Raw genomic sequence first — 23749 nt, 5'->3', positions numbered from 1 at the left:
GAGCCAGCTGGCTGACTTCACATCTCTGCTCTGCCTGTATGGCCTTGGACAACTCATATAAATTCTCTCTGCTTCAGCTGTTCACAAAATGCGGCGAATTAGATGAGGAAACACATGCGGTATGATTAGAGCATGTTAACACAGAGTAAGCAGTCGATAAACGGTTCGTGAATAACAAATTGCCAGCCATGCAGTGCTTGCTTAACAATAACACCGGCTGGGTTAGGCACTGAGTCTGCAATAGTAATAGCTCACTGCATGGCAGGTTTGTACTGTGCACTTTACGTTCATCATCTCTCCTGATTTCACAGGTACTATGTGAATTTGGGGTATGTGTCCATTTTGAGAGCCCCCGGTTAGAAATATGGAAATTGAGGCTCAGAGAGATAAGGTAATACAGGTCTATTTGTCTTCAGATCCTGAGCTTTTAGCCCCCTTGCTGTGGTCCGTCAGTTAGTTCCCTGTCATCTTCCAGAGTGACTGACACCAGCCTGCCCCCCATTAATACTGCACGCGCTGTAGACAAAGTTTCAGCATGGTTTCCCTAATTGAGCATTTAGTCTGGTTGGGGAGAAGATACACAGATGGCAGAATTAGAGCACTGTGGAGTGGGAGCCCCTCCACATCGCCAGTGGTACAAGTCATTAGAAAGATCGGGATTCGAGGAAGGGCGACTCGGTGTGGTCTAGGAGGCTTGGGAAGTAGAGTGTTGAATTGGGAACTTGCGATGGGTGGAGTCTGGCCAGGGACAGAAAGAAAGGAAGGGGAAGTTCTAGGCAAGGGCACAACTGAGGCAGATCCCCAAACTTAGGGTGTGCTGGGTATGGGAACAGAGGTAAACTGGTCACACTAGTGGCAGGTCCTTAAGGGGTGTACACGATGTTAGGGCATAGGAGAGAAGGAGCGAAGTCTGCAGAATGTGGAAGTTGCATGCCAGGGGCCCTTGGGTCACATTTGGCTCTCAATGAGTTTTTAAAAACTTTGAATTGGTTGTCAGCACTTAAAAATTGAAAGATTTTATGTAAAAGTCTGGATTTACAGCTGCTCTTGAAATACCGGAAGTCCTGGCAGTTGCTGGGCCCACATCCCCACATGGTAACAATTGGCTAGAGCTGAGGCCAGCTGTCTCCATTATGCGGGACTGGCGCTGTCTGCTGTGGCACAGACCCCTGCCCCCTCCACTAGACTCCATCTGCACGGCCGGTGAGAGCAGCACAATTGGTGGCCTTGGCCGAGTGGGCAAGGGGTCTGATACCGGATCAGAAGTTCCTGTACTTTCTTCCTGCCAGACTGCAAGCTCCATGCAAGCAGGAGCCATGCTTTGCTTGTGTACCACTTTACCGCTGGGGCTAGTGAAATGCCCAGCAAATCCCAGGCACTCGATAACTGTGGCACCTGTGTGACAGCAGCGACTACGTTATAGTGGAATCCATCTCAGAAGCTGCAGCAGGCCTCTCGAACGCTTAGGAGAAAACAGAGAAAACAGACTCATGACGCACACACCAGTGGGCTGTATGGTTCATGTTGAACCCTGTTTTTAAGGCAAAATGTGGATGACCAGTAAGCAGCAAATAGGCTGCTTATAAAGGAGAGAGTGGTCTGTGTGCTTGTCAGGGCAAAAGCTGGTCAGGAATTGCTGTTCCCAGCACCTCTCCCGCAGGTGGAGAGCTACCCTGTCGGTTTCTTCTTCAGACACACACTAAACAATAGGAATGCGTAAGTAAGGTTTGTGGCATGTACGTACTTCATTGCCTCCCTCAGCAGGACAATAGCACGACGGAGATCACAGCCAGAGCTCGGGCCTCTGTGTGGCTTCACGAAAACCTGTAACACCGATTTGCTTTTAACCAGGAATATGATCTTTCTTCTTGGCTGCTGCTGTTTCCCCTCTCCGCTGTTCAGCCTGTGTTCTTGTTTTGTTTATTTATTTACTCGCCTTTCTTCTGCACTTGGTATTCCTCCGGGCTCCGTCTGAATGCACCTTGCCATCGGGAGCACTAGGAAAGAAGAAAGTCAAACTGTCTCTCCCCTCGGGCTCCAGCTCTGGAAAATCAAAGCCAAGCAGAGGCAGCCCTTCGCCGCCTGCAGCAGGGTCAGCGATTTGTGTAATGTTTTCCCTGTCAGCTCATCTCTGCTGATTTCTTGTGTTTTTGAGCAGGGGAATGAAAAGCTGTAGCGCTGTGGCTGCCTTTTTTGAGCAGGTGGGAACCACAGCTGGGATCAAAGCCCAGCTCCGGTGCTCCTGCCGACAGCAGCCCCTGCTTTTTTGTAAACCGCTCATCGCAGGGGCTGGATTTGTCTCTGCGGAACGAGGTGGCTCCAAGAAAAACCACCGGCACAGATGCCCTGACAAGGAATGAAAGGAGAGAGCATTTCTGCCTCTCACCCCATGCGGGAAGCGTTTGATAACATCATTTGAATCAAACCATAATTAGGCTTCTGCAACCAGTTCGTGTAGGAACATGAAATGCTGTTCAGCCAACAGGTTTGGTTCTCACAACCATCTGACTGGTGGTTTAAGTTGTACTGTGTAGCCCTATATTTAGTCAAATAATATCTTTGAGCCACTTTTTCATTCTTATTTTTAGCCATCAGTAATTTTTGTAGGTAGTAATTTGGGTCTGATTGGGACACTTTGGCAACTCTTCAGTTCTAATTATAGAAGACTTTTTGCTTCTATGTCTTGATGATAAAGCGAACAGGGGATTGTAAGGAGCTGGCCAACAGACTAGTTGAGTCCTAATTTTTGAGAATCGTGGTTACCACCTTAAAATATGGAACACATTACAGTTCCCGTCCAGATAAAACTACCCCGGGAGACTTAATCTGCATACATGTTTTGTCAAGGATTGGATCCCATGACATAGGAAAGATTCTCCAGTGGTTTTCCTGGCAAGTGCCCTCTTCAAGAATCTTGTTTCATGTAGTAAATGACCTCTAATTACCCACATGGTATCACTACCGCACTGTGAGCCAGGACCTAGTGGGTCTGCACATCAGCAGCTCTGACCGTCCTTGGGATTAACCCTTTGCCATTAGGCACATGTTTGCTTCTGAGCACCGATGAAGCATGGACAGGTGTACAGACCTGTTTAGCTCATGTGGCCAAGGAGAGGATCCGACAGCCTCATGCATATGAAAGCCGTTGGAAAACCCTCCAGTCTGATGCCGGTGTGGAATATTAGTACTCAAGGTTGTGGTTAGTCCTGTGGCCTTAGCTATGTCTAGGCCTCATCTTTGTCAAAGAAAATTAGATTGGCATGGTCCAATTTTGTATGCAGAGCCACATGAGGCTCTTTTTTTTTTATTTTTATTTTTTATTTTTTTTTTTATTTTTTTTTTTATTTTTGGGACAGAGAGAGACAGAGCATGAACGGGGGAGGGGCAGAGAGAGAGGGAGACACAGAATCGGAAACAGGCTCCAGGCTCCGAGCCATCAGCCCAGAGCCTGACGCGGGGCTCGAACTCACGGACCGCGAGATCGTGACCTGGCTGAAGTCGGACGCTTAACCGACTGCGCCACCCAGGCGCCCCCACATGAGGCTCTTTTAATGTAATCAATTAAATAAGATTTAAGATTCAGTTCCTCAGTCACATTGGTAACATTTCAAGTTCTCAGTAGCCACATGTAACTAGTGGCCACCTTGCTGGACAGCATAGAGAACTTCTCTGTCATTATGTAAAGCTGTACCGGGCAACCCTGGACTCGGTTATCTCTCAGATATCTTCTGATCTGAGACGGTGTAGACTTCAACAAAGTGCCATGCTTGGTTCTTAAAGGAGAATTGTGCCCTCAATGTCATCCCTGCCACCCGTAACAGGGGCTTGGATAGGCTGAAATCTATACTCCTTGCTGTCCTGGTGGCTGAGCATGAGGCCTTCCTATGGCATCGTCTCCAGTTTTTTACATGAGATAAGTTCGTTGTAGAATGATACATTTTGGGGCCCTCAAATAGTTCTGTCTAGTTTATATTTGTAATACAAAGTAATATAGAATTCTGACTTGGCCACAATTGTTCTTTTTTGCTAAGCTTCTGGGTCTTCCTTTTTAGGAACAAGGTAACCTGTTGCTGTTTCCCCTGAACTTGGGACACTGTAGGGTGGGTCTCAGGACCAGGTGAATAAAAGGTACTAGAAGAAGTAACAGAAGCATGGCAACATGATCTGGAGATTACAAGTAGCCAGGTAGCTGTCAATGCTAGGAGAGGGGGTAGGTGTGAGTAAGCTTAATAGACTAGAGAGGTCAGCCAGGAAGAAATGAAAGAGGTAAAAATCAAGAATAAAGCTAGGTTCCACAGTTCAGGCTATTCAAATATATTGGTCCCTTTCATCACCTTTCAGTCAGTGAGGCCTTCTTGAAGCACTCCTGAAAATTGAACACTCCCCGCCCATAGCCCTCCTGGGCCACCTTTTTACCTGGTTTTTTTTTTCCACAGCACTTATACCATCTGGCACATTCTATATTTTACTTGCTCTGTGTTTATTGTCTGTCTTTTCCTATGAAAGAGTAGAAGCTCCATGAGCACAATGATTCTTGTCTGTTTTGTTCATTGCTTGGGCACGTTAGGAGTTTGAGTGCTGAATGAATAAATGAAAAGAGCAGACGGAGAGAGAACGTTTCTGAGAATGAGCCTCAGATCAAGAGAGGCCAAGTTGGTGACTCTTGAGCCAAAAGGACCTTTAGAATAGGGCTACTTTGCAGTCCCTGTCAAAATAACACCAGCATTCTTCACAGAGCTAGAACAAACAATCCTACAATTCGTGTGGAACCAAAAAAGACCCCACATAGCCAAAGCAATCTTGAATACGAAAACCAAAGCTAGAGGCATCACAGTCCCGGACTTCAAGCTATATTACAAAGCTGTAGTCATCAAGACAGTATGGTCCTGGCACAAAAACAGACACTCAGGTCAATGGAAAAGAATAGAGATGGTGCTGGGAAAACTGGACAGCGACATGCAGAAAAATGAACCTGGACCCCTTTCTTACACCATACACAAAAATAACCTGAAAATGGATGAAAGTCCTAAATGTAAGACAGGAAGCCATCAAAATCCTCGAGGAGAAAGCAGGCAAAAACCTCTTTGACTTCGGCCGCAGCAACTTCTTACTCAACACATCTCCGGAGGCAAGGGAAACAAAAGCAAAAATGAACTATTGGGACCTCCTCCAAATAAAAATCTTCTGCACGGCGAAAGAAACCATCAGCAAAACTAAAAGGCAACTGACAGAATGGGAGAAGATATTTGCAAGTGCCATAGCAGATAAAAGGTTAGTATCCAAAACCTATAAAGAACTTATCAAACTCAGCACCCAAAAAACAAATAACCCAGTGAAGAAATGGGCAAAAGACATGAATAGACACCTCTCCAAAGAAGACATCCAGATGGCCAACCGACACATGAAAAACTGCTCAACATTACTCAGCATCAGGGAAATACAAATCAAAACCACAATGAGATACCACATCACACCTGTCAGAATGTGTGCCTTCTAAAGGCAGTCATTGAATACTCCAAGCCTTAGCAGACTTTTACATTGATTCCCTGCCTGTGAGAGGTGGTTATACCCTGGAGGGGGTGTGTGTATGTGCTAAGCCATGGATCAGAATGACCCTCTAGGGACCTGGATCAAAGTTACAAGTCGGTTTTTATGGTACAGACAAGCTGACAGCACCTGACTCACTCTGAAGGCTCACTGTACCTTTAAAAAAATTAGTGTCCTGGAAGATTTAATGAGAGGCAAAAGGAGCATTCAAAACTATGGACATTTCAGCTTTTGGGTCTGATAGTCAAGGTCCCTTGTAAGTAGATGTTCTTATGTGCACCTCTCTTTCCTGCCCGTTCCAAGATACAGTTGACCTTTGAACAACATTGGGGGGTAGGGCTGCCAAACCTCTCCCCCTCCCCAGTCCCTGTCTCTGTCTCTATGTAGTCAAAAATCTGCATATAACTTTTGACTCTGCCCGAACTTAACTACTAACAGCCTACTATTGGCCAGAAGCCTTACTGATAACATAAGCAACTGACACATATTTTGTGTTACATGTATTACATACTGTATTCTTACAATAAAGTAAGCTAGAAAAAAAAAAAAAAGGCCATGTTACTTAGAAAACTGTAAAAGAAAATACCCTGACAGCACTGTACTGTATGTATTGATAAGAATCTGCATGCCAGTGGGTCTGTGCAGTTGAAAGTCGTGTTGTTCCAGGGTCATACGTATTTAGTTCTTGTGGAATGTTGTCAGTCTGTCCTGTGGTCCAGGGATGTAGCCATGGACCTAACGGTGCTGTTGTTCTTGTGCTGTGATCCTCTGGTTCCCGTGTCCCCAAACCCTTCCCACTTTTCTCACTTGGACTGCTCTCATAGGCCTTAAAAATGTTTCAGTGTAGATTACCACCCCTTTTGTAGGAGACCTTTTCTGCTATTGTCCCTTCCCTTTACCATTCCACCCTAAAGTGGCTGTCCTTCCTCTTTGGTGTCATGGCCAGGACCGAATTACGGTCAGTTCTTATTATTCATAGCAGTTATGTTCCATTAAGTTTCTACAAACCCTGACTTAGCAAACTCAATCATTGCTCCTGGGGAAATACAGGGTTAGTTTCCTGTGAGCCTCTGGTTACGTTTTCATCAGTCATTCAATAGGTATCCTTGTTTTATGTGTGTTTATGTTTAAAGGCACTGTATTAATATGTATTGTTGATTCATTAGCAGTGAACCTCATGGCAAAAGCTTGGGAACTCAAGCCTGGACAAAGCTTATCTAACACAACTATTTTCTTTCATAAGACACATTATAACCTTCAAGCACTTAAGAATACTAGAAAGTAATTTGACACTAAGTATGAGTGCCATTTTAAAGAGCGAAATTATCAACAAAAAGCCCAATGTGGCACTATCCAGACCATGAAAATGACATGTTTTTCACAATATGAGAGCTAAAACAAGAAGTCTGGAAATGTGTTGATTCGTAACTGAAATTTTCATCCCTCTGTGCATGTCCGTGAATGACCATAGAAGTGCTAAGGAGTGTTGACTTTGAAGTTACAGATAAAATTTAGCAAGTAGGCGAATTCACAAATATGGAATCTGCAAATAATGAGAATCTACTATACGTTATAGACTGACTAAGCATTGATATAGGGGTTAGCACACAAGAGACAGAAAAGAATATATGTGTGTTTCCTCAAAGAATTTAATATTTAAAATTTCTTTAAAAATTTTTTTAAGTTTATTTTGGGAGAGAGAAAGCAAGTGGGGGAGGGGCAGAGAGAAAGGGAGACAGAATCCCAAGCCTACTCCATACTTTCGGCATAAAGCCCAATGTTGGGTTCAAACTCAGTAACCATGAGATCATGACCTGAGCTGAGATCAACAATCAGATGCTCAATTGAGCCACCCAGGCGCCCCTTATAGTTGAAATTTCAAGAAAAGCATTGAAGTAGTCAACCTGGGCAGAATTAGGATTTGGGTGGATTTCTTGCCTCCATTTAAAAATACAGAATGGTTTTTGCATAGAACTCTCTGTAGGAGGAGTCTGTCTCCTCTGTGCCCAGGACTCTCAAAGCCCCTGAGCTGGACATTCGCTGGGTACCTTGTGTTAATCATTCTCATAAACTTACTTCACCATGCTCTGATGGCTTGTTTCTTGCCTTCCACAGACTGAGATGATCTGATCTGCAAATCGGAGACTGTGTTTTGTCTTCACCATTATATACACCAAACCTGGCAGATAGCAGGTGCTCGATGAATATTTGTCAAAAGGCTGATCTTGGACCTGGGCACTTGAGCTGAAAAGCTGCAGCTCAGTCTGCTAGCTTCTGGTTCTAGTGCTCAACCCCTTGTGTGCAATTCTGAAACCCAGAAAATTTTGAAAGCACAAGTATCTTCAGGGCAATTGGCAGCAAAACCTGACTGACCTGAACTCACCTGACGTGAGGCTATTTATAATCTTTACTTATTCCACTTAGAGAGACTAGCTGTACATTTTGCTGCAGAAAAATATTAGTATATTTGATTACAGGTTGTTGCTGGGGGTGTTCGGTCATAGATGGTATAGTAGTACATATCCAGGATTACCTTTTGGAAATGCAAAACAAACACATGGAAATTCCTACAGGTCCAAGGGTTTCAGATAAGGCACTCTTGACCTGTAGTAGAATTTAGAGATTTTCTGTAGAAATTTTATTGGAGGAAATTGACAATTTATTTAGAAGCAGATTATCCAGAGGCATAAATGGTTAGTCTCTGGCTGATGAGAGTAGAATTGAGTGATGTAAACTGTGGCATAACTCCTGAGGGGACAGCAGGTAATATAAAGTAAAGCCCTAGGGTTAGTCTGAAGAGTGCTAAATAGTTCTTTTTTGTGAAGAGGTAGCTTAAATAAGGAAAGGGAAGGGAAGGAGTGGATTCCTCTAGAGACTTTATCATCAGTATAAGAAATATTTACTTTGAGTGTTAATCTACACATGAGTGGAGTTTATTAGAAAAAGAACTCCCTTGGGGCACCTGGGTGGCTTAGTGGGTTAAGCAACTGACTCCGTCTCAGGTCATGATCTCATGGTTCGAGAGTTCGAGCCCCACGTCAGGCTCTGTGCTGACAACTTGAAGCCTGGAGCCTGCTTCAGATTCTGTGTCTCCCTGGCTCTCTTCCCCTCCCCATCTTGTGCTCTCTCTCTCTCCAAAATAAATGAACATGAAAAAAAATTAAAAAGGGACAGCTGGGTGGCTCAGTTGGTTAAGTGTCCGACTTCAGCTCAGGTCATGATCTCACAGCTCATGAATTCAAGCCCCACGTCAGGCTCTGTGCTGACAGCTCATAGCCTGGAGCCTGCTTCAGATTCTGTGTCTCCTCCTCTCTCTTCCCCTCCCCTGCTCACACTGTCTTTGTCTCTCTCTCAAAAATAAACATTAAAAAATTAAAAAAAAAAAAAAGAAATCTCTTGAATTAAGGAATTGATTTGAAAAGTCTGACCATAGGTGCACCTTGTTGGCTCAGCCGAGCATCCAACTTCAGCTCAAGTTATGATCTCTCAGTTTGTGGGTTCAAGCCCTGCATAAGCCTTGCTGCTGTCAGCACAGAGCCCACTTTGGATCATCTGTCCTCTTCTCTCTACCCCTCCCCCACTTGCACACCTGTGCTCTCTCTCTTTCTCTGACAAAACTGAATATTAAAAAAAAAAGATAAGTCTGATTATAATATCCAATTCTATTATTTCACAAAGAAATGTGTTGGTGAACATCCTCATGTGGCAAAAAAATAAATGTCAGCATTGAGGCAAAAATCCCTCAGCCAAAAAAATGTGTCCTTGTTCAGTTCCCTAATCATCATCATAATAAGTGAAGCATCTCAAAACTTGGTCTTGTTGTTTTCCGCCCCCCCACCCCAGGTGGGAAGTTTTTTTCTTGTTGCTGTATAAATTTTAATTGGGATTGCCTATACAGAACGTAGTCTTCTAAATCTTTAATGCCCATTAAAAAAAAAAAACAACTATCTATTGTATGGAAGTAAGCTTTATTCTGTAATACACAAATTAGATAAAATCTCTCACTTCAAGTAAAATATTCATACAACTGGTATAAAGACTTTTGGTGGCTCATCTTTAGGTTTTCGATAGATAGGATGCAGTTTTAGAGGCTTAGAAGCAGTACTAGAAGGAAAATTAATAGAAATTATTATTTTATATTTCAGAAAGTACTAGGGTTGGTCTGTAGATCAACTGTCCAGGGGACTAGGGGGCGAATACCTTTAAAAATATCATTTGAAATGCCCCCACAGACAGGTTTTCACCAACACCAGGGGAATAACCTCCATCGCGGTGAGCTGTGTACTTTGCAAAGAACAACTTTCTGTGTCTAGTACACACATTGAAAGAGATGACTAATGGGTCTTTCTCTAGGCACATTTTGAGATTCTCTTTGTATTTGGTAGAACATGCCATGCCTTTTAAAAAGAAGTTTGCAGTGAGGAGTGTTGTATTAGAGGTCCTTCCCAGTTTGCCAGAGGAAACCAGAGCCAGCTCCATGATCCTGTCCCCTCAAATGGACACATTCCTCCTCTCCAACACTCCATCCCCTTTTCCAGAGCAGATTGTCCAAAGCCTGTGACTTCTTTTCCAAGACTCGTGCTTCTTATTGTGATGGTTGTTTTAAGCTAATTTTTGTCGAAGTGCGCACAGATGATAAGTAGACTAAGAATGAATTCTGGTGTGGTGTAGTGCCACCCAAATCAGGAATTGTGCCTGAGAGGTTTCCCAGAAGCCCCTTAGTGCACTGTCATTCCCCAGCCCCCACCCTGTAACCACTGTCCTGACTTCTCTCACCATCTCTTGGTTTTGCCCATTTTCGAACATTGTACAAGTGAAATAATACAATCCGTACTCTTGTGTGTGTGTGGCTTCGTTCCTTCAGCATTATTTTTGTGAATGGTCCAATCCAACACCAATCTTAAAGGTCTCTTTGGGGCACTTAAAAAAAGAAAATCTGGCACAACGAGAGCGTTAAATCTGAAGAAGGTGCACAGCCAGTAACGTAGTAACGTAGCTGTGTGGGGAGTGCGAAATAGGGAGACCAGGGAGTCCCAAGTGCTGACTAGATTATAGGTGGCATATTTTCTGAGCACTCTCCTCTTCGCCTCTGCTGACCAGTTCTAAGACGTGCCAGCAGGACCCCTTCCCTTCCAGGGTGGTCTTCCGGGTGCAACAAGGAACAGACGTGGTGGATCTCCATTTAGGAGGGGGCCGAATGCTGCAGCTCTAGGTCCGGCTTCCCCACAGAGGGAGACAGGTCAACTAGCTGCCCTTGTTATACCAGTGAACTGTACGGATGGGCACGGCACGGAGTGATTTGTGTAAGAGCAGAGGAAGGTATGGCGGGCTGGCCCCGGAGGTGGCCACTTAGCACTGTCACTGCCCCTTGTGAGGAGCTGTCTGTCCCAGAACTGTGTCCTGTCATGTCGTTCCTGTTTTCTCACTAGGAAAGCAAAGGTTCCAAACTTCCCTTAGAGAGCGTATTAACCGTGGTTCACAGCGAGTGGCGAGAGGCAAAGCTTATGTGATACGTCAGACAATTAGTAATTCTGGAAAAGCCAAACCAGCGAGCAGTGTACCACTGTCATTCGTTTCGTAGGAGAGGATTGTCATTAAGAAACCATAGAATGTCTCGGGATTACGTGCTTCGTGCCATTGCGATGTGTGTTTCAGAAGACGTTCCACTGTGTATCATACCAGTGAGTGGATAAATATTTCAGATTTTCAAAGTTTTTGACGCTTGTCCCAATCTGGAGAGCTGCACGCTTCAGCCTGTGCATGTGGTAAACACACCAGCACGTAAGTATTTTCCCGTCTTAGTATTGTGAAAGCAACATAGCGCACTAACTTTATATTTTGTAACCAAGGAAAATTTTAGCATTTAGAGCAAGCGCTCAAAGAAATAAACACATTAAATCACTTAACCCTCTTTTTCAGAGGATGCCAGGAAATTTGGAAGCAGCCATTTTCATTCTGCTTTCAAGAGGGAAGGTGGAGACAAAAAGGACATATTTGAAAAATTCAGCCAGAACTTCCACTTGTGTAGACCTCAAAGCTGCCCTGTTCCACCAAGTTCCTAATAGGAGGTCTGCGTATGAGAAGTTGGAGGGCAAAGGGCAGGGTATACCGGCTGGTGGTCCATAGCACCACAAATGGGTGTCAGGGGAATGAGAACATTGGCCCCTCACCTTCAGGATGGCAAGTAGGGTGCAGGCCCAGTACCATGCCAGGCAAAAACCACTTTCTTTGTGTTCCAGGACATAAAATAGGTCTGGAAGCACTGCTTTTGTAAGACTGAGGTGGTATTTTAGCTGATACTGAATGAGTAAGACCCAGCATGGGAAGACTTAGGGGAAGAATGTTCCAGGGGGGTGTGACAAGGGCAGGGGCCTTGAGGCACAATGCAGCATTAGTGTGTCCTCAGGATAGAGAGAGGGTGGTGAATGGAGCACAGTGACTTGGACACACGTATGGCAGGTGACCTCGTTGAGAGGCAGGCAGGCAGCACCCAGGGGCCAGATCCCTGGGACTTTGTCCTCAGTGGGGAGTTTGGATATTATCCTATTTTGGGGAAGCTGTTGCAGGTTTTTACACAGGGAAACATCATGATGATAGCACAGAACTGTAGAACCAAGGTGTTGAGATTCAGACGGGAATCGAAACAGACCATTCTCTGTTCATCCATTCTCTGCATTTTATGAGTGAAGACAACTTTTCTGTGCCCTGCTGCTGTTGATATTTTTGGTGGTGCCACTCTGTCATCTGTCAAACCAGGAACTTGTATGAGCTTCTTTCTAATTTGTGTTCAGCTCTAAAAATCTTGATCTTTATATACCCCTCTTTGTTAGTTCCCGAGGACCAGTGTAACAGATGACCACGGACTGCATGACTTACAACAACGGAAAGTTAGTCTCTGAAAGTTCTGAAGGCCAGAAGTCCCAACACCAAGGTGTCCTCCACAGGGCTGGTTCCTTCTGAAGGGTTGAGGGGAAAATCTGTTCCATGCCTCTTTCTTCCTTCTGGTGGTAGTGAACAAGCCTTGACATACCCTGACTTGTACATACGTCGCTCCAGTCTCTGTCACTGTTGTCACATGGCCTTCTCTGCATCTCTTTATCTTCACATGGTATTATCAGGGCAGCAATCCCTTTGGAGTCATTGGGTTGAGGGCCTGCCCGAACCCAGTGTGACACCCTCTTGACTTGATTATATCTGGAAAGATCCTGTTTCCAACTGAGGTCATATTGACAGGTTCTGGGGGTTTAGGACTTCAACATACCTTTGTGGGGGACACATTTCCACCTATAACACCTTTCTTCTGACACCACCTTCATAGTAATGCCTTCTCCATCTTTTTGATTGACCTCCACTTGGTTTAATGGAATCCAAGCAGCCATTTCATCTGAACATTTAAGAAGAGGTCAAAATACTGTGCCTCTGTTATTAAACAGCACCATCTGCCCTTTTCGCATAGATGAAATGTAGAAATATTGTCAAAATGGTTCAAGTCTGAAATACCCAAAATGTTGTGCTTCGTGGAATCATTTTGAGAAGAAAATGTATCTGTCTCAGGCTGGAACCCATAATCCTCATTTCCCCATATCCTTTTCTGTCCAACAAAAGTGGGTTTTTTGTTGTTATTGTTGTTTGTTTTGTTTTTGTGTATTTTTTACTTAACCAGCTATTTTATTTCACTCAAATGACTAATTTTTTTTCTTTGCCTTCTACCAGAAATTATTTAAAGCATTTGTGTGTGTGTGTAAAACAACATGGCATTAATTAAAGGTAAGAAAACAAAAGCAACAGAATGAAAAGGAAGGCAGGAGGAGCTCTGGGTACATTCCATTACACCAGGCGGGTCACAGATTTGACTTCCCTAACAGCCAGCAGGGAAAGGGAGCCCTCTGAGTTTGACAGTTCCAAGAGTTTCATGGGGCCGGTTTTGAAATTGACCCTGAACACCCAGTTTTGGAGGATTACAGTGGAGCACATTTCAGCAAAAGCTTTTCTGCTGAGATGTGGGGGAGTAGAGGGAAATGTGGCAAATTTATGGGACTCACATTTCTATCTCTGCTAATCTGATTCGGTCTGACATAAATAAATGCAAAATAGTTTCAAGGAGGAGTTGAGTCCACTTCTTTTGAACAGTTCTTTATGAACTTTGTATCTTTCTTAATCTGTTTATCACCTTCACCCTTCCACTTCTTAGATGGATATCAGTGATGAGGCGAATGATAGCCTTTCTAGATCTCTGGATTTGGATAAACCTTCATCCTTCATTTACCTACCTGAGGCATAGTCTTCAGTATGTGGGATTACTATAGCAATTTATTTATTTATTTATTTTTTTACCTCAAGTCTAAAAATTGTGTGTGTGTGTGTGTGTGTGTGTGTGTGCAGCTGCGTATATATGTCATGCAGGGGGTCCTTATTTCTGAATATTCATTATTTGAGTTTCTGACTTCCAGAGTTAAAGAGAAGTGCTGATAGTCAAAACACAGAAATATTCCCTAATGACCAAATCACTTAATAAATTTAGTCCCACTGTAGCATATCATTTCCTTTCTAGCTTCCTCCCCACCCATCCAGCCAGGCTTTTTGTCATTTGACCTCTTGCTGATTGTTGGTAGTGTTTGGTACAAATAAATTGCACATTGTGTGAAAGATCAAGGACTTCACAAAGGCAGCGAAAGTGATTAAAGGAGCTGTGCTTGAGCCACACAACCACAGACACTGATGCTTTGAAGTGTGGGATTAGTTAAGTGCAGGAGGGGGCCCCTGGGTGGCTCAGTCAGGTAAGGGTCCCAACTTCAGTTCAGGTCATGATCTCGCGGTTCATGACTTCGAGCCGCGCATTGGGCTCTGTGCTGACAGCTCAGAGCCTGGAGCCTGCTTCAGATTCTGTGTCTCCCTCTCTCTCTGCCCCTCCACCACTTTGCTCTGTCTCTCTGTCAAAAATAAATAAACATTAAAAAATAATAATAGTTACTTGCAGAAGAAAACTCTACAATAATAATGGCATTAGTGACAAATATTTAAATACCAAAGGAATCATTTGAGTGTCACATGATTGAAAGACCCTTGAGAAAATGGATGATGCTTTGATGGTTATCTGTTCTCTGATTCGCCCTAGAAGACTGACCTAAAGTGATGAATATCATACAGTGCCATAATATAATTTTGTTAGAACAGATGTAAATACAGTTAATATCTGGTTCATTCTTTGTTCATTTAGAGAAATGGTACATAGTCATAGTTTTAACCTACATATTAAATGATTAAACATTTTATGAACTTGTTTGTGTAGTTTGTTTGAAGGTGAAATCTTAACTTTTTAAAAATTACTATTTACTATTAAATTTTGGCTTTTTGTGTTACTTTACCTTGAGTGACCTTTTTTGGTTTTAATTTATCTTCCATTAATAAGCATCTCCACTGTCTGTTTCAGCTCTAAGGAGTACAGTATGTTGGAGAGTGTCCCCTCAGAATTCCCAGAACCTGAGAATGTGACTTTATCTGGAAATTGGGTTGCTGCATATGTAATTGATTGTTAAGATGAGGTCATGCTGGAGTAGGGTGGTCCCTTAAGCCAATATGGCTGATATCCTTGTAAGGAGAGGAGAAGAGCCAGAGACACTGTCATAGGGAAGACAGCTTGTGAAGAAACAGACACACGCAGAGAGTGCTGTGTGATGACAGAGACCGAATTTGGAATGATGGGTCTATAGGCCAACGAACACCCAGGATTACCAGCAACATGAGAAGTGAAGAGCGAGGCATGGGACCGGTTCTCCCTCAGCCTCAGAAGGGACCAGCTCTGTCAACACCTAGATTGAGGACTTGTAGCCTCTAGAACTGTAAAAGAAGGAATCTCTGTTGTTTTAGCCACCAGTTTGTGGTAGTTTTGTATGGCAGCGCTAGGAAGCCAGTGCAGGGAGTTTTCAGGAAATTATTTGGTGGCATTATTATGGCATTATTATAATTCAGGAAATTATTCGGGTGCATATGTTAATATGCATAGTCCAAGCCCACAGTGGTGGTACGTGAAGTCAGAAATAGGGTGAAAACTGATTTCACTGGCCCAAACTCAATATGGGTTAAGTAACTTGTAGTATTTTCTGTATTAAATTAGTAGCTTCTTATTTAAAGAGATCATTTCTGTTAATGATGGAGCTGGAGGCGGTTTTCAATAGTATGGTATGATGGCACATAATTGTGTGATCATCTGTGCATCAATGTGTGTGTGTTTTTCAAGTCAAGACAAAAGACTGTCATTAGCAACTTCTACTTAAAGCTAATGTACTATCTTTTTTATCAGGCTACATCACTGTGTTTCGGGCAGGGGATTTTGAAGTTTGGAACTGGTACTTTTCAATAGGGAGGAGCTATGATCCTATGCCATTATTATCAGTGTACCCTTTAAAAAGATAGTTGATGTACTATTTGTTCCCACACAGAGCCTGGTGTGTATGTGTCCTTTGAAATTAAAAGGCCAAGTCATTGTGTCCTGTCACCCCGTATGAAATGTTTGTTGCATTGCCTCACTGGCGTCCTGTCTTACGTTATCAGTTGCTGGCTCTAGTGTCAGTATGTCACGCCTGACAGGTTAGTGGCTTTTGGCAGAGGAAATGAAACCTAGTCAGTTACTACGAGATTTATAGTAGATCAGCTATTGCAGGAAGTGGTGAAAAGCTGATTGATAGCTGGAAACAAAACTCTACAACAAGAAACAGGATGTATGCTTTCTATTTATACATCATTTTCCCTTCACTTTAGAGCCCTTTTTGGACTTTGTTTTGGCTATTTCATAAGGCCTTGGATCCCTCCCCCCCTTCTTTTAACTCATTCACCAAAATATAAAATAATTGAGGAAGTTGTCTATTAGCCTAGCCATGGTCAAGGAGTGTACTTCCAGCTGTTGCTTTTAGTCACTGATCGTAGTTGTATTTGCTACAACTTGTCAGAGAGCATTTTTAATTAAAAAAAAAAAATCCTCCAAATAGGAGATTATTTCACATATACAAACAGAATGAAAGCTTTTTAAAAAGCTACATGGTAGGATTACATTTCCAAAAACTGTCTAAGGAAAACCTATTTTGAGTATAGTTGTGTTAAAATATGACATTACCATTATCCAGTTGTCATGGCTCTTAAATAATGAATCTCTTCATTCCTTAACAAATACATTCTTAACAAGTAGGCGCTCTTCATTTCAATATAAAATGTGTACCGTAAGTACAACTAGTAACTCAGTATATTCATTGCTTGGATCAGAATGTACCTGGTTTTTGTAAGCATTCTGGTTAACTAATAATGCCACTCGGCAAAGCTTTCTGACATGACCTAGCTGGTCTGTTTTGACTGTGACGGTGAAAAACCACTAACTACATTAAATGAGGTGCTCTCTGAAATGGAAAGCGCCGTTGCAGAGTTAGGTCCTAGAGTATAAGAGTGGCAGATTTAGAACCAACTCTAATTTTACCCGTGGTTGAAAGAACAAAAAGGCTACTCTTTCTCGGCTTAATTTTTTTTTTCTCTAAACAGATAGTTTCTTTTATTGTAAACAGTGATTGCTAAGTTATCTGCATAAAATAATTTAATAGAAACAAACCCAACTTTAATTCTTTGGACTGTTGGGTCACATTCTCCGTCAATGATGTTTTGAAATTTTTAATTCCTTTTTATTCTCACATTCTTTAAGTGGAGAATTCAGAATGCTTCCTCTATAAACTTAAGGTTTCTCTCAGAACTTTAGTATTAATTTAGGAAAGTAACCAGCTTGAGGTAGTAAAAGTGGGATTAATAAGAAACAGAGATGGGTCAGCACTGTGAAGAAGCAAAAATGAACATAGGATTCATTTTTTACATATTTTATATAAATGGGTCACTTGAAACGAATGCAGTACTTAAAGTGAGAAACAAACTGAAGGGTAAAAATTCACATCACCTGGTAAGAGGCACAAGTCCTGTTGGGGGTCATATGGCTCATCTGGGCCACTTTCCTGCCTCTTAGAGTAGATCCTTGATAGTCTCACAGTGTGTGGGGTTACACTGTGTCTGAAAAGAGCCAGGATTAGGGGTGAGGGGCTTTGAAATTCCAAATTTGTTCTGTTACACATGACACAGATAGTGGACACTAACAAAGATCCAGATGGTTTCAACCTGAGAGTTCACCATATCCTCACAAATAATTCAGATGTTTTGCTTCAATTTTAAACCTCTGTAGTTAAGGCTTAGTTAGATGTATACTTCGTTTAAGACTGCTAAGCTAAAGAGATCACTGTTTGCAGCCTTCTTTGCCTATGCCTGTCAGAACTTGCTCATTTGGAAGACGTTGAATTGAGCTCCACCTGGGGAGAAGGGAAGAATGTGGTCACAGGACGGGAGACTTTTCAGAGCCTGGATAATTTGTGGGAGGCCCGGTAGTGGAGGAGGAAGCCCACTAGAGCTCTGCAGCATGGTTTTCCAGTCTTGACTGCCCCTTTCAGCTGGGGAAACTGCAGCAGGTCTCTTAACCCTCTAGGCTTCTGTTTTTTCATCGGTAATGTGGACAAAAATGCAACTGACCCATGAAGTTGTCACTTGGAATAAGTGTCGGGATGTGTGTGGAACATTGTCTTTCATATACTGTCGATAGTATTTGTCATGGCTAATCAGAGTGTGAAATGTATGGTCACTGAAGGAAGAGCTTTGATTTTAAAATCTTTTTTTTTTAATGTCTATCCTTGAGAGAGAATGTGTGAGCGGGAAAAGCGCAGAGAGGAGGAAAGAGGATCCAAAGCCAGCCCTGCACTCTGGGGATCAAACCCATGAACTGTGAGATCATGACCTAAACTGAAATCAAGAGCCAGACACTCAACCAACTGAGCCACCCAAGTGCCCCTGTTATTTTTTTAAAAGTTGATTGATTCATTGATTGAGCGAGTGAGATAGAAGCAGAGAGAGGTAGGGAGAGAGAATCCCAAGCACGTTCCAGGCTGTCAGCATGGAGCCCAGTGCGGGGTTGAACTCATGAACTGTGAGGTCATGACCTGAGCTGAAGTTGGATGCTCACCGACTGAGCCACCCGGGCACCCCCAAATTTTATTTCTAATATTATAATTTAGTAAGAGGCATTGTCTTCTTTCCTAAGTTCCTTGCTCTTTACCTCTCACAGGTGCACATCACTACCCAGAGAGGGCCCACTTCAGTGAGAAAGATGGCCGTGAACTAGCTTCTAGGCTGACAGGGCCTTGGGGCAAAGATATTGCAAACCGGTCCACGAATTCAGACCAAATTCTTTACTACTTGCAGTCAGGGTTTCAGCATATATGGTTTGTGGATGTCATCTACAACTGTCTTGGACATGGATGTAAATTACATTGCGACCATGTGATTCCATAACTGTGCTTTTAGAGATGTCTTAAAGTGATGAGAATTCATCCAGAGTTTGTAGACCATTGGTGAATCATAAGCTGACTTCAGCTGATCCCATCCTAATTTTCTTCTTTACCCTACCCGCCATTCTTTTTCTAAGCTCTGGGAATCCCAGCACTGAAACTCAGGGGTTTCCTCACATAAGAGGAAGTTGCCCTCAGTGATGGCTGTTGCCCTTGGCCATTCATCTAGCAGTATCTCAGCACCCACCCTGGGACACTGCAGTGGGGCTTCTGGGACCTGACTGCGCTCATGGAGGGCAGCCGGGGCACAGAGCATCCCTGCACAAAGTCATTATTACACTAAATATTCTGAGATCAAAGGGTCTCAGATATACCTGGGCACTTAGGTGAAAAACACCACCTTTGTTCACTAGTTCCCATTGCCCCACCAGTCACTTCTGCTCCAGTGAAACAAAGCCCCATTTTCTTGATATTATGGGATGGACTACACTTTTACAAGTGAATTTATCTTGTGAACTCACCGTCATCCAGTTTGTCTCAAAGCCACTAAATGTTTTGTACACTCATTTCAGCTTCGGAGTTAGAGAAACGTAGAAGCCAAGGTCAGCGTGCTGATCATTTTCACTTGCTCACTGCCACCCTTTTCAGTTGTCACTTCAGATTTTCCTCTAGGGAGGAGTAAAGCCATGAGTTTTGGACACCTGCAGTATGCTTTTTTTTTTGCTTCTTTCAAAACAAAGGAAAAGTACGAATACCTCTAAGTTTAATAAAAAAAAGTTTAGTATAATGTAATGTTACAAATTGAAAATTATCCTCTGAAATAACATGGCATGATTTTCTGATAAAAATATAAAGGGGGTGCCTGGGTGGCTCAGTCAGTTGCACATCGACTTGGGCTCAGGTCATGATCTCACAGTTCATGAGTTTGAGCGCCATAACTCTCCACTGTCAGCACAGAGCCTGCTTCAGATCCTCTGTCCCCCTTCTTTCTGCCCCTTCCCCGCCTATGTGTGCTTTCTAAAAAATAATTAATAAACATTAAAAAAAAGTAAAAAGCACGTCACGCTGCTCTTTATAGTATTGCTTTTTTATCTTTTGTATACTTAAAATTTTTGAATAGGTGTTACGCTTGCAGAGTTTAAAAGTAAACAGTTGCAGTGAAAAGCCTCCCTCTTATCATCATCCTCTACCTTTCCATTCCCCACCAGACCCCCCCACATAAGCTAGTGTTTTCTGCAGCTTTCCAGAGTTTATTGATAAGTATACAAGCAAACAGAAGGGTGTTTTTATTTCTTTCCCCTTGTTTAACATAAAAGGTAGCCTCCACATAACGGTATGCCGTTTGTTGTTGCTGTTACACAGTGTAACCTGGGTTAGCCCATAGAGCGCTTCGTTCCGTACGCAGCCATAGACTCTTCCTTTGCATGGATATTCCATAAGGTAGTTAACCAGTCCTGTGGTCGCGGGCACTTGGTTATTTACCATTTTGGGGTATTGAAAACAATGTCAGTGAATACCTTGGGCCTCTGTCCTGTAGCATGTGCGTTTAATTTCCAGATGTGGTATTGCTCAGCCAAGGGTGTGTATATTTTCAAGTTGGAAAGTTATCGCCACCTTTTCCACAGGGGCCGTACCTGTTTAATTTGTCGCCAGCGGTGTGGGGAGGGGTCTTTCCCCCAAGCCTCTCTCGTCGTGTTATCACGTTTGGATGTTTGCCATTGTGATAAATGAGAAATGTATCTCACTGTGACTTTAGTTTGGGTCTCTTATTTGACTGGAGTTGAACATCTTTTCATATGTTTAAGAGGCATTTATATCTCCTTTTGTGAGAATTGTTGCTTATGTCTTTTGTCCATTTTTCTGATGAATTGTTATGTCCACTTTTAAGAACCGTGTTAGGGGAATTAGGCCTTGCTTTGTGACATGAGTTGCTAGTATTTTTCTCAATTTTGTATTAGCCTATTGACTTTGTTTATGATGTTTTGTTTTTTGGGTTTTGTCCTATAGGTTTTTTTAAATTGAATTTGTCAGTCTTTAGTGGCTTCTGGATTTTGAGTCATAGATAGAAAGGGCTTCCTCATCCTAGGGTTATAAAGGGAATCTCCTGCATTTCCTTGTAATACCTCATCGCTTCATTTTCTTTTACGTTTCTTTGATCTGTTTTGGGATTTATCTTGGTGTGTCACATGAAGTATGGACCCATCTTTATTTTCTTACTTCTTTAAGTTATATATCCTGTTTCGTTCTCAGGCCAATTAATGAATTGTCCTAATATTTCTTCTTCAAATGGCTTTCAAGGTCCAATAAGTTGGCAGCTCTTGCAGAAACCTTAAAGGAAGTGTCCCTGACAAAGGCCCAGCTGGGATTAGAACTGGAAGAACTGGAGGCCGCAGCACTTCTTGTCCAGGAGGAAGACACTGCATCAAGAGCAGGCCGTCCTGTTTCCAGGCAGCAGACACCTGCCTGCCCTCCTGAGGCAGGTGACACGGAGGAGTCAGACAGCACCACCTCATGTGAGACCGAAGGCTCGGACTCCGAACAAGGGGAGCTCTCAGGTAGTGAGTCTGAGACAGTGCATTCCTTGCAGGGTCCCTTTCTCAAGGAACGCGGTGACCTGCTAATCGATGACGGGGTGTGCAGAAACTCAGCCGTCGAGAGATGTGGTGGTAGTCCGAGAAAGCCACCTGCCTCCCCCCGGGCTCCTGGAGGCTCTGGGCCGCTGATAGAGGAGCTTGGAGAGCAACTGAACTCGAGAGTTCAAGTGTCCAGACCTGAGGACTCCGCGGCTGCAAGCCACAGCAGCGTGCAGGGCAGAGGCGACTGGCAGACACCAAGTGATTGACTCTGCGTGGTTTTCCTCACTGCTGAGAATTATGGCGGGTTTGGTTTTCTTTACGGAACGAGAATCCACTTCCACTTGGTCCTTTTTCTTAGTGTATACAACACTTTTCCACAGAGCTTATGTTGATACCTGTTGGTTTCCTTGTCACAACCTTAAAAATAACGTTTTAAAGTATTTTCACCAAAGTATAATTAATATTGAAGATGAAATAACAGTTCTGGCAGAATCTCTAGAATGTAGAGCCCATGAATATATTTTTCTTAAAGATTTTATTTTTAAGTAAGCTCTATAACCAACTTGGGGCTTGAACTCGCAACCCTGAGATCAAGTGTTGCACGCTCTACTTGCTCAGACACTGTACATTAAGTATGCATCTCCTAGGATTTAATATAAATGGAATCGTGTAATATGTACTCTTTTTTAAATTAGGCTTATTTCACTCACTGTAATTATTTTCAGATTCATCAATGTAGCCTGTATTAAGAGGGCTTTTTTGGGTTTTGTTTTTTCCCCGTATCAGAGTAGTAGTTCATTGGATAGATTTTTCCATTCACCTACTGATGGACGTTTGGGTTGTTTCCAGCTTTTGTCTGTTCCAAATAAAGCTGTTACGAACATTTGTGTGCTAGTCTTTGTGCGGACATATGCTTGCATTTCTCTTAGGTAAATATCCAGTAGTGGGATGGCTGAGCCGTATGGTAGGTGGATGTGTAACAGTTCGAGAAACTGCCAAACTGTGTCCCAACATGGCTGTCCCAGTTCACGTTTCCACCAGTTCCAGGTCTTTCACATTCTTGTCATCACCGAGTATGATCTGGCTTTAACATTTTTACCGTTTTATTAGGTGTGAGGTGGTATCTCACTGTGCTTTTAACTTGCATTTTTTAAGGCTTCTATTGCTGTGCGTCTTTTCATATGCTTATTTGTCATCCACAAATCCTTGGTGAAATGTCTTTTCAAATCTCTTGCCTTTTTTTTTCTTTTTAAAGCTGGGTTGCTTGTTTTCTTATTTTTGAGCTTTGAGAGTTCTTTATAAATTCTGGATACAAGTCCTCATTATGAGTCATCTTTGCATGCCTTGTAATCTTCGACTGAGTGCCAAACGTTATAAATTTTACCTGGCTGAATATGTATGTATTCTTACGTTCTGTGGCTTTGTTTGGGGATGCAGTTAAGTTACTTGGAAATAGTGTGATCTTTGTGGGTCTTGCTCATGTAATTTGTTAGGCAGGTCTGGAACAGTGTTCAGCCTAGGACAAACTATTTCCTGGTACTCAGGAAAGATTTTCCCATTGCCCTGTGAATTACAAATTTTCCAGTCTAGCGGGTGGAAATAGGCCCCTGTATGCGTGCTGAGCACGGTTCCCTCTAATACTTTCAGATGCTGCCTTCCCACGGTTCCACACTCTTAGCAGTAGGTACTCGCATGAATATCAGAGGGGCCCCTCTCCAGGTATCTGGGCTTCTCTGCGGCTGTCTCCTCTCTGGTACTCTGTCCTGCAAATGCTGGCTGCCTCAGTGTCCCCTCACCCTCAGCTCTGTCTCCTGAACTCCAGGGTCCCCTGGGGACTGCCTACATTGTCCCTCCCTGTGCAGCCTGGACAGTGTCTCAGGTCAGGTGATGATGCGGCTCACTGTATTCGTTTCCTGTCCCTCAGGATCACAGGCTTTCATTGCCTGCCGTCCAGTGTCTTGAAAACCATGGTTATGTGTATTATCCTGTTTTTCTTTTTTGGTTATGTTGGGTGGGAGAGTAAATCTGGTCTTTATTACTCCATCTTGATTGGAAGCGTAAGTCTCCATTCATATTTTAAATGTGAATTTTCCCACTTGAGGGTAAGCTCCCAGGGAGCAGGTTCTCTGCCGTGTCTGGTTACCACTGAATCATCAGTGCCCGTATTCTCAGCGCTCCATAAATATTGGCTGGATGAATGAATAAATGAAATAAACCAATTTGCTCTAGGGAGGAAATGAAATGAAATCTGATATGTATTAATCT

General features: G+C 43.0%; 1 protein-coding gene across 1 annotated transcript in view; it reads left to right on the top strand.

Moving 5' to 3' along the window:
- SHQ1 (SHQ1, H/ACA ribonucleoprotein assembly factor) overlaps positions 1 to 22369 on the top strand; it is a 100862-nt gene extending 78493 nt beyond the window's left edge. Inside the window, exon 11 of the mRNA XM_019428446.2 lies at positions 21207 to 22369. Coding sequence (XP_019283991.2) covers positions 21207 to 21750 — 544 coding nt within the window. The 3' untranslated portion in view covers positions 21751 to 22369. The remainder of the gene's footprint in view (positions 1 to 21206) is intronic.
- The last annotated feature ends 1380 nt before the right edge of the window (positions 22370 to 23749 follow it).

This window comes from Panthera pardus, unplaced genomic scaffold, assembly GCF_024362965.1.
Source record: "Panthera pardus isolate Hobbes unplaced genomic scaffold, ASM2436296v1 HiC_scaffold_8, whole genome shotgun sequence".
NCBI lineage: Eukaryota > Metazoa > Chordata > Mammalia > Carnivora > Felidae > Panthera > Panthera pardus.
The sequence above is the reverse complement of the archived record's forward strand: the minus strand, read 5'-3'. Positions and strand labels throughout refer to the sequence as shown.